The sequence below is a fragment of the Phalaenopsis equestris genome, unplaced genomic scaffold (genome assembly GCF_001263595.1).
Source record: "Phalaenopsis equestris unplaced genomic scaffold, ASM126359v1 Scaffold000123, whole genome shotgun sequence".
In the NCBI taxonomy this organism is placed as follows: domain Eukaryota; kingdom Viridiplantae; phylum Streptophyta; class Magnoliopsida; order Asparagales; family Orchidaceae; genus Phalaenopsis; species Phalaenopsis equestris.
Window position 1 is genome coordinate 2,009,330 of NW_018164565.1, and position 15,136 is coordinate 2,024,465.

The 15,136-nt window shown below is 36.0% G+C and overlaps 1 protein-coding gene across 2 annotated transcripts; it reads right to left on the reverse strand.

Annotated features, from left to right (window-relative positions):
- Positions 1–8,598: 8,598 nt before the first annotated feature.
- Positions 8,599–13,147, reverse strand: LOC110021205 (auxin-responsive protein IAA7-like). 2 transcript variants are annotated; one of them, XM_020719614.1, is made up of 7 exons: positions 12,957–13,147; positions 12,352–12,692; positions 12,111–12,273; positions 10,970–11,232; positions 10,583–10,730; positions 8,906–8,969; positions 8,599–8,797 (listed from the first exon to the last, which is right to left on the reverse strand). In XM_020719614.1, exons 2-7 carry the CDS (start codon positions 12,659–12,661, stop codon positions 8,771–8,773), a joined length of 975 nt encoding a protein of 324 aa, XP_020575273.1. In that variant the 5' UTR covers positions 12,662–12,692; positions 12,957–13,147; the 3' UTR covers positions 8,599–8,770. The 2 variants fall into 2 exon arrangements, with proteins under 2 accessions (XP_020575273.1, XP_020575272.1); XM_020719613.1 differs by having other exon boundaries at positions 8,599–8,814.
- Between the last annotated feature and the right edge of the window lie 1,989 nt (positions 13,148–15,136).

Sequence of the window (15,136 nt, forward strand, 5' to 3'; positions counted from 1 at the left end):
GACGGGGGAAAGGTGACCCAGGGGGGATGCGGCTGCGACTACCAGAAGATGCGCCTGCCAGAAGAGGCTGCAATGAAGGCGGCCTGAGGTGGAAGCAGCGACGACAACGGCGGCCCGAGGCGATGGTGACCAGAAAATGTGATGCGGCTGCGACTACCAAAAGATGCGCATGCCAGAAGAGGCTGCAATGAAGGCGGCCTAAGGTGGAAGCAGCGACGACAGCGGCGGCCCGAGGCGATGGTGACCAGAAAAGGTAGTGGCAACCGGAGATGGCAATAAAGATGCCTGGAGGAGGCGGCGACGATGAAGGCAACTCTAGGTGGCGGCGACGGTCAGATTTGTTATGTACTATGCAACGTTGTAGTTCCCTCTTTTTCAAGCTCTGGACTGGCTATTTCCCCAAGGTTTAGGTCCCCCTTCGTGAGGGGTTTGATGCTCTATTTATATAGTCCAAATTACAAATAAGAAAAAAATCCAAGCCACTCTTGATCGGATGTCCCAAATAGATCCCCTTGATTGAATGACGCTTTATGTACATTTGACTACCTTAACAATGCCAGAATTGAACGATGTTAGGCTCGTTGGATTTGTCTCCCTGGCGCTCTCGATTTGACTATAAGTATGTCATATTCGGTGTCCGCCTGACCTTCCAGTTATATCCTAAAGACTTCCAAAAATATTTTATTGGCTTGATTCACTTAGATTGGAATGATTTTTGTTTCATTTAGTTCATCTCTTCGAGCCCAATTGTTTGATCATAAGTTTGTTTAAATCAGGGCTCTAGATTTTGAAAAGTTGTTGAGAAAGTGAATGTTTCATTTAGTTCATCTCTTCGAGCCGAATTTAAGTGAATGTTTCTTACTAAAAAAATTTATCTCGAGATCTATCGTGTCTCGTGATTCATGCCGGATTTTAGAAAGTTGTTGAGAAAGTATCAATTATAAAATTTAATATATTTTAAATGCAACTTAAAAATGTAATATAAAATTATCATAATAATATTATTTATTTATTTATTTAATGCAAAACTTGCTCTATCTAGTAAAACTTTTTAGCATTTCATTTATAAATTGAGCTTCTAATGAACTTACCCAGTGAGCAAATGCAAGATAAGGTCCCATAAATTGAACAAGCATCATGAATAGCCGATAAGACAGTGGCTGCATGATTGAACCAAAAATAAATAAATAAAACAATTATTTATGAGAAATAACAAAATATTATCTTCATTCGATCGGGGACTCATCCCCTCAACATGAACAACTCCACCAGCAGACAAAAAACAATCGGCACAAGCACGCGCGGTCATCATTTTTTTTTTAATTTTAAAAATTAATTTCGCTGCAGGATATTATATTTTAATATTAAAATATTTTTTTTTAATATTAAGATTAATGTAATTATATGATGGGATTTTTCACAACCTTTCAATTAATATTTGCAGAACTCCATGCCTTCAAAATCTCTCATTAATAAATAGCTACAAATTAAAATATTATCATATGAGTTTATAAAATATAAAATAACACGTTGTCACCTCAATATTCTGCAACATTTTGTAAATAAAATATTTTTATTTTATAAATAATATTTTTTTTATTTTTTTAAAGAATAATTTTATATTTATATTTTTGACATCTAAGCCTTCATATTTATGTTTATAACACTCGATCTTTAACATCACATGATAAAACCACTTACTCATTTTTTTAAAATAACATGCACATTTTGATGAATAAAGTTATAAAACCAAACATTATAAATTTAAATATCAAACTTTAAGAATAAGATATGTAAACACAAAAAATATGTTGTTCCGAAAAAAAAAAAAAAAAACATTTGAGCCACATATTTTAAAACCCATCAAGCTTCAATTTATCATAGGTTTGATCTGTAAATAACAAAAGCTTCTAGTGCTCTGTTACATACAATGCAGAGTTGCGTACGTCGGGGGATTATTCAGAAGGTAAAAGAGGGTTATATCTGTGTTAAATCCCATTTAACCTCTCTTTAACCTACCCGTAACCTATCTGTAACCTACAAATAAGTTCCGCGCTGCTGTAGTTCTGGTAGTTACAGGAAAGTTACAGGGAGGTTACATAAGGGTATAAAATGGATATAACCCGTCTGTATCCTCTGAATAACCCCCGATATACGCAGCGACATGTACGTCTTCAGCAACCGAACATTACTTTTTACAATTCAAGCATCCTTTTCATCTATTTTTCATATTCTCGCTCAAATGTCAACATTCATCATAAAACCCCACACCTATACTTATAATTTTTATATAATTCTTAATACTTTTATAGCAGCATACATAAATACATCAATTTAGTAGTTCAAAAATCTCCCTTTATGCTATATTTGGGCTGCTGTGTAACATATTTCTATATTTGAGCCACCATAGAAATTATTAAAAAAGCTCTAGCAGTGATATTTTCACATATTAGGTGCCTTTCATCAGTCTTCTTCGTCCAATTTCAAGCAGTGTTGATTCTGCCACCACTTCGCTTTCAAGGTTTGCCTACCAACACACTCTTGTTGAATTAGATGCCATGATGAAAGTTTTAAGAAATTAAATATGAGTTGATGGAGATTATGAGAAGCTGGGGCTGAATTATAGCTTTAAAAATAAGGACAATTACAAACATACATGTTAGATATGGTTCATATATCATAAATGGACAGTGCTAAATCAGGAGCGGAGCAGAGCGGAAGATTCTGTCTAGATTAGGGGAGTTTCCTTATGTGGGTTGGGGTTGGGATTGGAATGATTATGAGAGTTTCCTTATGTGGGTTGGGGTTGGGATTGGAATTGTGGTACAGGGGTAATTTGTTAATTACATATTGTACCTAAAGTTTCTTTTTATGTTCTTTCTAAGGTTATAAATATGTTTGTATGTAACCCAAGGCATTACACATCATATTCTGTATTATGTACTTTTATGGATTAGCGAAAAGGCCGCCGCTCTGCTCCCGAGGACATAGGCATCTTTGTCGAACCTCGTTAAATCTTTGTGTGTTCTTCTGGATTTGTGTCGTTCTTGTTTTTCTTCGCCCTAATTTCTCAACAAGTGGTATCGGAGCCTGGTTCTAGGAGAGCGAAGAAAAATGTTGGCGCTCGGAAGAGGAAATTTCGGCTTCAGTGAATTTGCCAAGGCAAAGAGCTCGCGGTTTGGGTTTGGCGTTTGATTGGGTGCAGAGGGGTTCCGCGAAGGAGGCTTCGTGGCACAGATCTGATCGGCTTCTCGGACCAGGCAGCGGATCGCAATCCGGAAAGAAAAATTTTTCTTCACGCGAGATCAGTTGGAGATCGGCTGCGACTGGAGTTCGCGAAGGATGTTCACGGAGGAGGGGAGCAGTTCGTGAATCACAGCATTACTCCGCCTGCGACCAAAAAGTTCACATAACAGGGAGCATCAACGCGGTAAGAAAGGAAGGCGCACCTGAGCATCAACGCAGCAGGAAAGGAAGGCGCAACAGGATATTCCCTTAAATTTTCTTTTGTTGCAGGAAGCTAGAATTTGAATTTTTCGTTTGCTGCAGAACCGAATTTCCTGGAAGAAAAGTTTTTTGAATTTAACTTAATTAAAGGAAATTTTTTTAATTAAGTTGATTTAAAAAATATTTAATTAAGGAAACTTAATTAAAATTTTCTATGTTGGAGGCTGGAGAAGGAAATTTGGAAGATTTTCAAATTTTTATTCCAGGAAGCAGGAAATAAGAGAAGATTTTGAAAGAAATATTTCAATCTTTTCTTTTCAAAAAAAAAATTCTTTGCTTTCCTGAAAAATTTAATTAAGGCAACTTAATTAAGGGGCTTTTTTAATTCTTCTTTTTTTTCTTCTTGAAAAGATTTTGAGCAATGATTTGCAGAGAAATTTGCGGAAGTTTTTGTGGCAAGATCAATTTTCAAATGACATTTCTTGGTGCAAAATTCAATGTAGTGAAGTTCGATGGAACTGGTAACTGTGGATTGTGACAAACAAGAGTAAAAGATCTATTGGCTCAACATAGAATCCTGAAAGCTCTGCTGACAGCAAAACCAGATATCATGGAGGATGATGATTGGGAAGAATTGCAACAACGAGCGACAACAACTATACGCTTATGCCTAGCAGATGAATTTAAAATCTCCAGGGGATATATGGAAGAAATTAGAAACTCAGTTTATGGCTAAATCTTTGACCAATAAATTGTATCTGAAGCAAAAGTTATATGGGCTGAAGATGCAAGAAGGTTCTGATCTGACACAGCATGTTAATGACTTCAATCAAATAATCACAGACCTGTCACTACTTGATGTGAATATTGAGGATGAAGATCGAACGATGATTTTATTGTGTTCACTACCTTCTTTCTATGAACACCTGATAACTACTTTTACATATGGGAAAGAAACTATCAAAGTTGATGAGATTACTGCAGCATTGTTGGCACACAACCAGCGGAAGCAGAATGAAGGGGAAAGCTCTCATGGCGACAGTTTATATGTGAACGGTGAGCAGGATCATGGAAGGAAGAAAGAGAAGGAGGGATCAGGAAGGCGAAATTCCAGATCCAAGTCCAAAGGCAAAAAGATAATTTATTGCTACAATTCCAAGGAACCAGGTCATATGAAGAGAGATTGTCCAAAGCTCAAGAAGTAGATTGGGGAGAAAAGTGATGGATCATCGAAGTCTGTAAATGTGGTGCAAAGTGACAATTCAGATTGCAGTGATGACGATATCCTTTCAGTTTCATCAACTCAGTTCACAGATGCATGGATTCTTGATTCAGGGTACTCTTATCATATAACACATAACAGAGAGTAATTTACTTCATACAAGTCAACTAATTATGGCTCAGTTTACTTGGGTGATGATAGATGCTGCAATATTGTTGGTATTGGAGAAGTCAAGATTAAGATGTATGATAACACAATTAGAATGTTATGTGATGTCAGACATATTCCAGATCTGAAGAAGAACTTGATTTCCTTGGGCACTCTACATATAATGGTTTTATTCCTAAGGTTGATGAGGATAGGGAAACCATCAAAGAAAAGTTAATTGCATACAATATTTACAAACTATTGGGGAGTACAGTTGTAGATGAAGTTCATTTTATGGAGTTAGATGATGATAGAATAAAGCTAGGCATATGCGTATGGGTCAGCTCAGTGAACGTGGAATGGCAGAATTGCATAGAAGAAACATGTTGCATGGTGTTAAAAGCTGCAAGCTCGATCTTTGTAAGTTATGTGCTCTTAGAAAACAAACTAGAGTGAGTTTTATGACTGGAAAGTACAAAACTGAATGAATTCTTGATTATGTGCATTTTGATGTATGTGGCCCTACTAGGGAGTCGTCATTGGGAGGATCTCAATATTTTGTTACCTTTATTGATGATTTCTTCAGGAAAGTTTGGGTGTATTTCTTGAAGTAGAAATCCAAAGTCTTCTCTAAATTCAAGTTGTAAAAAGCTGATGTGGAGAACCAAACTGCCAGAAAGATCAAGTATTTGAGGTCCGATAATGACACAGAGTACATAAATTCACAGTTTCAAAAGTTCTGTGAGGAGCATGAGATTCAAAGACATTTTTCAGTGTGCAAGACACCACAGCAGAATGATGTGGTAGAAAGGACAAATATGTCCTTAACTGAAAGAGCAAGGTGCTTGAGACTGAATGCAGAACTTCCTGAGAGTTTCAGTGCAGAGGCTGTGAATATGACATGTTATCTCATCAATAGATCACCTCGAGCATCATTGGGTGGCAAGGTCACAGAAGAGGTATGGACAGGTAATCCAGTTAAATTCGATCATTTACAAATTTTTGGTTGTTTTGCTTATGTGCATGTACCTGGAGATGAAAGATCAAGACTTGATGCAAAATACAAGAAATGCATCTTTCTGGGCTATAAGAAAGGCGTGAAAGGATACAAATTTTGGGATTCGATTGCAAAGAAAATGATGATCAACAGAGATGCAGATTTTTATGAGTTGTTTATGTTACAGCAGAATCAAGATAATGTGTCAGAGAAGAGTTCCAATTCAGATACAATGCAGATGGATTTAGAACAGCAGTCAGTAGCTTCTGAGAGAGGTGAAAGTTCAAATCCAATACCTGGTGATTCTATTCCAGATTATCTGCAGAATTATAATCTAGCTAGAGATAGACAGAGACGTACCAATGTAAGGCCTCTAGCAGATTGAGTTATGAAGACTTAATCTCATGTGCACTTCTCATCAGCAACGATGATCCAACCACTTTTTAAAAAGCTATCACCAGTCAGGAGAAAGAGAAATGGATGGTTGCAATGGTTGAGGAGATGGAGTCTTTGTAGAAAAATTGCACATGGGAGCTAGTTCAGCTTCCAGAGGGAAAGAAGACTATTGGGTGCAAATGGGTCTACAAAAGAAAACCAGCAGTATCAGAAAAAGAAGGGGAAAAGTTCAAGGCTCGACTAGTCGCAAGGGGATTTTCACAGCAGAAGGGGATAGATTATGATGAAATCTTTCTCCTGTTGTCAGACATAATTCAATCAGGGCAGTGCTTGTATTAGTAGCTATTTGGGATTTGCATTTAGAGCAGATGAATGTTAAAACTGCTTTCTTACATGATGATTTGGAGAAGCAGATTTACATGGAGCAACCAGAAGGGTTCACTCAACCTGGGCAGGAGCATCTGGTTTGCAGGTTAAAGAAATCGTTGTATGGGTTGAAACAGCCTCCAAGGCAATGGTACAAGTGGTTTGACTCCTACATGGTTCAAATTGGCTACAAGAGATTTGAGTATGATTGTTGTGTTTATGTGAAGAGCCTTGATGATTGTTCTATTATTTTTTATTGTATGTTGATGATATACTGATTGTTGTAAAAAATATGAATGATGTTCGTGGTTTGAAAGCTTTATTGAGTCAGGAACTTGACATGAAAGACTTAAGACTTGGGTCCTACGAACTTGGAATGGAGATTCATCGAGACAGAGGCTCGAGACGATTATGTTTATCTCAACGAGACTATATTGAGAAAGTGCCAGACAGGTTTCAGATGAGCAAAGCAAAGTTTGTCAGCACTCCTTTGGCAAATCATTTTAAGTTTTTTTCAGAATAGTGTCCTAAGACCGATGCATAAATCGAAGACATGGCAAATATTTCATATGTCAGTGCAGTTGGCTGCTTGATGTAAGCAATGATATGTACTCGTCCTGATTTGGCTCATGCTGTTAGTCAAGTCTGAAAATATATGGCTAAACCTTGAAGGCGACATTGGGAAGAAGTCAAGTGGATTTTTAGGTATTTGAAGGGTACTGTAGGACATGGAATTAATTTTAGAAGTCAGCAGAATAATCCTTCAGTTGTGGGGTATGTTAATTCAGACTATGCAAGTGATTTGGATGACACAAGGTCTACAACTGTGTATGTGTTTACTATTAGTGGAGGGCCTATATGTTTGATATCAATAATTCAGTCTATTGTGGCATTATCTACAACTGAAGCTGACTACATGACAGTAGCTGGAGTTGTTAAAGAAGTCTTATGGCTTGTTGGGCTAGTAAAGGAACTGGGCATTGAGCAAGGTGGAGTTCAGTTGCATTGTGACAGTCAGAGTGCTATTTAACCAGATGTACCATGCGAGAACCAATCACATTGATGTCAGGTATCACAAGATCAGAGAATTGATTGTTTCTGTGGAGATACTGTTGCAGAAGGTTCATACTGATAAAAATGCAGCTGATATGTTGACCAAGTCAGTTACTATCAACAAGTTTTTGCATTGCTAGGACTTGTTGAATGTCTGCAGTTGCTAAAAAAACATGGTGGTCTAACCCACTTCTGATATGTAAGGAACTCCATGAGGTTTTTCGCCTAAAAGGGTGGATATTCGCTAAGGTGGAGATTTATTAAATATGACTCATATACCATAAATTGACAGTGCTAAATCAGGAGCAGAGCAGAAGATTCTGTCCAAATCAGGAGAGTTTTCTTATGTGAGTTGGGGTTGTGGTACAGAAATAATTTAGTGATTGCATATTATACCCAAGATTTTTTTATGTTCTTTCTAGAGTTATAAATGTATGTATTGTGATACAGAAATAATTTGGTAATTGCATATTATACCCAAGAGTTTTTTATGTTCTTTCTAGAGTTATAAATGTATGTATGTAACACTAGGCATTACACATCATATTTTGTATTATGTACTTTTCTGGATTAGTGAAAAATTTGCCGCTCTGCTCCCGAGGACGTAGACATCTTTGTCAAACCTCGTTAAATCTTTGTGTTATTCTGAATTTGTGTCGTTCTTACTTTTCTTTGCCCTAATTTCTCAACAATACCACCCACTTCTTATGCATTTAAACATAAAAAAATCTAAATTTTACTTTATATATTTAAGTTTTTCAGTTGTGAAGCTGCTAGCAAAGCAAACAAAATACAATTTTGTCAAACACAAAATGCAGTTAGGCTCTGTTACAAAAAATAAAAATAAAAAAATTTCACTTTAATATCACATCATAAAAGTGAAACACATCTTTTCAAGCACAGAAAAAGTGGCATATATCTAATAACTTGAAATTTAAGTATTAAGATATGTAAATGCGTAAGAATTGAGTCATATGTATGTAAAAATAAACAAGTGACATTAGACAATCAGAAGATAACAGTTCTCTACAAACTCAGTTGAAAAATAAGAGCTTTCGCGACACTTACATTTCACAGACAACAGCAATAAAAGAAAATTAACAATAAAAAAAGAACTTGCAATGCAAAATCCATTCTTTTATTCAACTCAACACTCTGCTGCTCTGTTTCTGTTGACAGCTCCCAGCTGTGGACAAAGCAGAAGGAAGAAGGTCAACAAGTATTCATTTGAGCAACTAATGAATACCAGAAACAACATTAAGGAAGACTGAGCTTACAGATGATGCAGAAAGCTCCGAGTTCTTCAGCACTCTCAACCTCTTCGCAGTAGAAACAAACATGCTGCATGTATCAGATTATGAAAATTTATTTAAATACAGAAATTTCAGTGTTAAACAGATGATGCAATTCTTTTTTGAAGGACCATATGTTTTGTGAGGGAGAAAATTTATTATTAAAATTTCATTGTTAGACGTGCGAGTTCAATTGAAGTGTTGCCTTGCTGATGTGCACAAAATGTGTGATGTATGTTTACTTTATTTTCTTTCAATGAAGTTTACTTCATTTTCTTTCCACATGTTTAGTAACTAAGAGATTTATGCTTTTTTTATTCTATAATGTAATGATTCTTAGTCAATAGGGGAGAATTTCTTAAGACTATTTAGAAATTAATTGCATGTTGGTGTGTTAATTTTTCAAATTTTATTTACTTTTCAATTGAATACTTGTAAAGTTAAAAACTTTTATGATCAAAGACTATTGAATGTAAGCTACAAGAACAAGTTTAACACTCAATCACTCGGGGCAAAAGGAATGTTGGCATTATGAAATCACAATTATATTGGAAAAAGAGGATTCCTGAAAGACTTTGCAGGGTTAAACGAAACTTCACTATAATATAAAGCTTTGCCGCTACTTATGTCTAGAAATAGAATAAGGATTAATTGTGTCCTTGATTGTCAATGTTAAGTTAGAGATATTAATTGGAAGAATAATGAGAATTAACAAGATGCAATTCAAAGAGGCATGAATTTCATATTAAAGAATACAAACATATTAGATTTACTTTCGTAAAATTAGCAGTTAAACACTTTCAAAACTTTCACGAATTTGAGCTAGACTCAGGGTTAGTAAATGAATATTTTGACATATTCTAAAATTAACAAAGTTTCTTATGAGGTTGATGCTTGGACTATAAATCCATATATTACTTGATCAACACTTATACTTATAATATCCCAAGCTTCCCAACATTCTAGAGGGATCACTTAATCATTTGTCATGAACAAACCATTATACATTTATGGGAGAATGGCATAATCATAAGCTTGTTAATCATAAAGTTTAATTTGATTATCATGAATCTCAGAAGTATCAAGAAGGAAGAGTTTGTAATAAGCACAAGTAAATGAGTCATGTTGAGCTCAAGTCATGCCTAACTCGGGCTCGGCTATTTTGTCAAAAAACAAGTTTGAGCTTGAGCTCGGCTTGCAGTAAGTGATCAATGATGGGAGAGGAGAAGTTTCGTGGTAGCTCACCGAAAAAGGCATTGACGTGACCGTAGTCCGACTAGTCAACCCAACGAATCAAGCTTTGGATGAGCTCGAGCTCATTTAATCTTAAGTAAAAAATGACCACTCTCTCGTATGTCCCACAGCCCATATAGGAATAGTTTGGGTTTGCTTTAATTCAAACCAAAGAAAAGAAAAATAAAAAACTATGCACATATTTTACTTTCCTAGTACTTGCCACCAATCAATCCCTATTTTCACCATATCAAATTGGTTATCAAACTTTTTTTTTTTTCAGTCAGCAAAAATTAAACTGTAATAATTTAGCATCTAATATAGTATGGGCACACACTTTTACATGTCCATACAATTTGTTTTCATCATCTATCCCCCAAATGCGCATAACAATTTGATTTTTCATAAAAAAAAGTAAATAAATCTTACTCCCAAGGAACATCTCCAACCATCATTCTGTCCCCTTCATTGTCTTCATACACTAAACTATATTCACCGCTGACATCCAGCAAGCCCGTGAATGCCATTCTTTCACTTTCACTGATCCCACTACCAGAAGCTGTAGGGTCCCTTTGAGCTACATTTAAGATTAAAAAAAGACAAATCCCTGTCAAAAAGCTTACTTTTTTCAAAAAAAAAAAAACGCCAGCTGCAATTCTGACAAAAAGATCAGGCTTTATAAAAACTGTTTGGTTGATTGAAAAATTCAATTTTTAGCCTGCGTTTTTTCTAAAGTTCAAAATTTTACTTGCTGATTCATTTTCTTGAAAGATGGCATTCAAAAATTCAACTTGTATAGCAGTCTGTGTGATTTACCAGCAAGAAGGCCACAGAAGAGTTCTTCCACTATTGAACAGAGCTTCTGGTAGTTTTCACAAGCATTAAGGTCCAGTTTCCTTCCAATAGGGATACCATCCATGTTGATCTTGACAAACAAACCCTTCTTCGAAGTATTGCCCTTCAATACATTCTCTCGAACCCCATTTTTTAACTCATTTGATTGTTTGGTTGATGTGATAGCAATGTTCTTTCGAAACGACCGTATTGGAGGCCACCCAACAACTGGAGAAGTGGTTGCTCTGTGGAAAAAAATTTCAGAAAATTTTTATACCATTTAGTTAAAACAAAAAAACTGAGATGTTTGCAATCTAAGATGGGAACTAATGATGAACATCATCTAGTAATTTAAAATTTTATTTTAAATTTAGAAATCTCTGATAAAATTTAAAAAAAATAAAAACATGCTTAGCTCATGCAGTAATTATCACACCCTAGCACTGAGAAGTGTGAACCCAATGGGAGCCGGTGTTCGGCTAAATACATCAATAGCCAATCAGTTGAAATTTCTACAACATATTTTTCAATATTGCTAATCTAGGCCCATGGAAGCAAAAATAGAAGTAAATCTCATTATTTTTATTGATTATTACACTAAAGCTATGGGTGCAGAACATAAGAAACAGGCCTTTCAAGTGCTGATTTTTTTTTAAGGAATGTAACATGCTTGTGTTTCATGATGTGTAACAAAACCAAAGCTCATACACGCCAACAGATAGCAAGCTCAATCACCCACAAATCCATTCCAGTTAACATTTTTTTAACTATTGAACATGCTCTGAAATTGACAACATAACATAAGCACAATTTTTTAGTTACTCTTTCGTGAAAAGAACATTCTTTTTCTATATTGACAACAACATAAGCACCTCTTAGAATAGAAAAAAACAATTATAGCCCACAAATGATGCATTGAGATTTAATAAGGCTTTTAATCACAAAATCCAACTTCATGTGGGACAGTTTGAATACCCTTCCAACTCACATCAAGACAATAAAGATAAACAAACAAGCAGAAAACAAAAAATTGTGAATGAAATAAATGTACAGAATTATTACAACGAAAATAAAGAAAAATATTAATGAAACAATAGTGGCAAGGCAAAGCAATTAATACTACCTTATCTGAGTGCTGCTCTTCACCAGAGCAACATTATCAGAAGAAGCGTGCGCTCTTATCAAATGAGTCTGTTCCATCATCCCATTAGCTTCTACTGGAGATTCTTTACTCAAGCCAGCTATGAGCTGCAGCTGTAAAGGCCCACGTTGCTGCTGTTGGAACCCTGCCAGTAAAGAAGAAAAGAGAATAAAATGAACTTATAGATGAATGAAATGCAAAAACAATCTTTTAAAATTCCAACCTTCTTTTTTGGGTTCAGCTGTGTCCAAAAATCCCATTTTGGCTTCAAAAAAAGCTTTTTTGTCAAAAGATTTGGAGAAATTTGAGAAGCAGGTCGACGAGCGATTGGAAGTTAGCTTCTCTTGCTCCTCCTCGGCTGCTGGCCAGCCCTCTCCTCCAGGAGGAGCAAGCGTCAGCTCTAACTTCTTCTCTTCTGAAGCTCCTAAGCTTTTCCCTCCTCCTCCTGCATCTCTCTTTAACCAGTCGTCAACTGAAATCAAATCAAGTAGTTGAGGGCATTCACCGCCCCTCTTTCTAAATTCTGATTCCATTGATGTCCTCTTCTCTTATATTAATAAGTCGCTGTTGAAGAAAAATTGTGAAAAATACATGTTTAGATGAACAAAAGCTCTAGCTTTGCAACCATAATGTTCATTATTTAACATATTTCAATCCACAGCATGAATACTGGAATAAGCTGCCGAAAAACACAGAGTCCAAACATTAGAAAAAACAAAATCAGATGTTCATAACTACAAACTACACATACAAGAACACTATAAAAGATAACAAAAAAAATTATATTCATTAAAGAGAAAGCATTGCTAAACCCAACTGAGTACTCACCACTCTCCTCTCTGCGCAAAAACAGAACAAGCGCCCCTGCTCTCTCCTCCTCCTCTCCTCCTCCGAAGCAACACCAATTCCTCCTTCAAATTACATGAAATTCTTCTGAAGAAGAAAACAAAGAAAGCTCTTGCTTCCGCGCGGCCTGCTTTATCTCCTTCTGCCCCAGCGAAGCCACACCAAATACGAAGCAGGAAGCCGAAGCGGAAAGGAAGGGGGATGTCGCAAATCACAAAAGCCGATTCTTTTTTCTCTCAGAGGCCTGTAGATGGAATTGGAGCGTCACTCACGCAAGCACTGGCCAGTCCGAGAGCGGCTCAGTCGAGGCGTGCACTTGTGAACAAAACAGCTCCCTTTCCCAGACTACGCAATGGAGCTGATTGGTGAAGCTTATTCCTCGCGCTCTCTCCCTCTCTTGTTTTGCAGAAGAATCAATTATGCTGCTGCGGAGAAAACGGAGTTCGACAAGCTACTAGAAACCTGTGAGAGCTCTACGGGGCACAGGATTGATATGGAGAGAATAACGTAGGGTGAGCTCATCCTGTGGCTAGTTGCGTCTATAGGCGAAAGGAGATCCTTTTGAGAGCGTAGAGCTCTACTGCAGAAGCAGTAGGCCGCACGCATTTTAATGAAGAATAAATTACAAAATTAAAACTTTTATTTCCTATTTAATATTTAAAGCTATCTATTTTAAAAAATATATTATCCTGTTTTAATTTATTAAATTCAAGCGTGAATAATGAAATTAATATCTGTACATATAAATAGCTCAGCACTAATTTCAAGGTAGGTGAACTGTTCAGGAGGATGATGAAGCGAGCTGTTGATAACCGTTTAAGATGGGATCATTGTGAGAGAGGAGTCTTATTTTTGGAGATTTTTAGCAGTGATTAGCTCTTATCGACGTCAACAGTAAGCATTGAGGAGTCTTATTTTTGGAGTTTTTTAGCAGTGATTAGCTCTTATCGGCATCAACAATAAGCATTCTTACGAATTGAATATCAATTAATTTGAGGATTATCAAATGATCGATAAGCTCTTATCGATCGAATCAGCTCTCTCAATCTTATTATATGCTATGTACTCTCTAATCCTTTACTTCTATCTCTCAACGCTTTATATTTTTAGCGTGTTCTTTGTACCCTTTTGGATTTAATAATATCTAAGTTTTTATCCATACTTTTTAAGGCCCAATTGTTATGTGTTTATATTCTAATATCTAAATTTTAGATTTATATTTCTACACCCCAATTTGTTCTTATTATATGAACAATTTCACCATTTTAAATTTTAGAAGTGAATTACATAATTTCATGTATGATTAATGTGGTATATATATGTAAACAATTCCTAGATTTTTTGGTGTTCGGTGTCTAAAAAAGGAATTTTATGTACATACCTCGCCATTATTATGCATTCACATATCTACCACCTAAAATTTGATATTTGCATCGGTGTTAAAAACTTTTCGATGAAGAGTTGTATTTCGCTTCTAACAAATTAGGAATGAAAGTTACGGAACTAAATATGCAAATATATAATAATAGTTGGGTATGTATGCAAATGCCCCCATTAGATACGAACACTTTATTATTATACTAACACATGTGTATTTAATTTGAGTTATGTGGGCTAATGATCACATCACATGTTTATTATTCTTGTATGGTTTCTATAGTAAATGAATCATTTGATCATACCATAAGTTCTGTTTTCTATAAGAAGTAATATTCTAAACTCATAAAGAATTAAATACGAAACTGAATTTTATAAGCATGTGTGAATTATTAAGCATTTGAGGAACAATACATGCTAGCGACCGAGATCAAAACCATATTTATCATAAATTTATTGTAAAAATTTCATTGACCAGTTTTTTCGTGGATCAAACGGTTCAAGCGGAGCACATGCCACTAGTTAGGGCTCAATGCAGAGCACATGCCATTAGTTAGTGCTCAATCCAAATAAATAAAGAAGCTCTGAGGATGTTTGAATCAGAGTCCGAAGATTGGTCGAGGAGGCCGAAGATTGGTCGAGCGACCGACCAAGGGTCAACTGACACAAAAGAATGATTGAACTAGCAACCGGAGATTGGCCGAGCGGCCGACCAAGGGCCAACTGACACATAGAATGACTGAACTAGATGATGGTATTGATCTAGAAGTCGAATAGGGGCAAAA

What these genes read in the sequence shown, in the direction of transcription:
- LOC110021205 (XM_020719613.1), bottom strand. Translation starts at nt 12,661, where the DNA reads ATGGAATCAGAATTTAGAAAGAGGGGCGGTGAATGCCCTCAACTACTT. An exon ending in AGCTGAACCCAAAAAAGAAG is followed by an intron (nt 12,274 to 12,351) that starts GTTGGAATTTTA and finishes CTTTACTGGCAG; the next exon opens with GGTTCCAACAGCAGCAACGT. An exon ending in GTTGGAGATGTTCCTTGGGA is followed by an intron (nt 8,970 to 10,582) that starts GTAAGATTTATT and finishes TGATACATGCAG; the next exon opens with CATGTTTGTTTCTACTGCGA.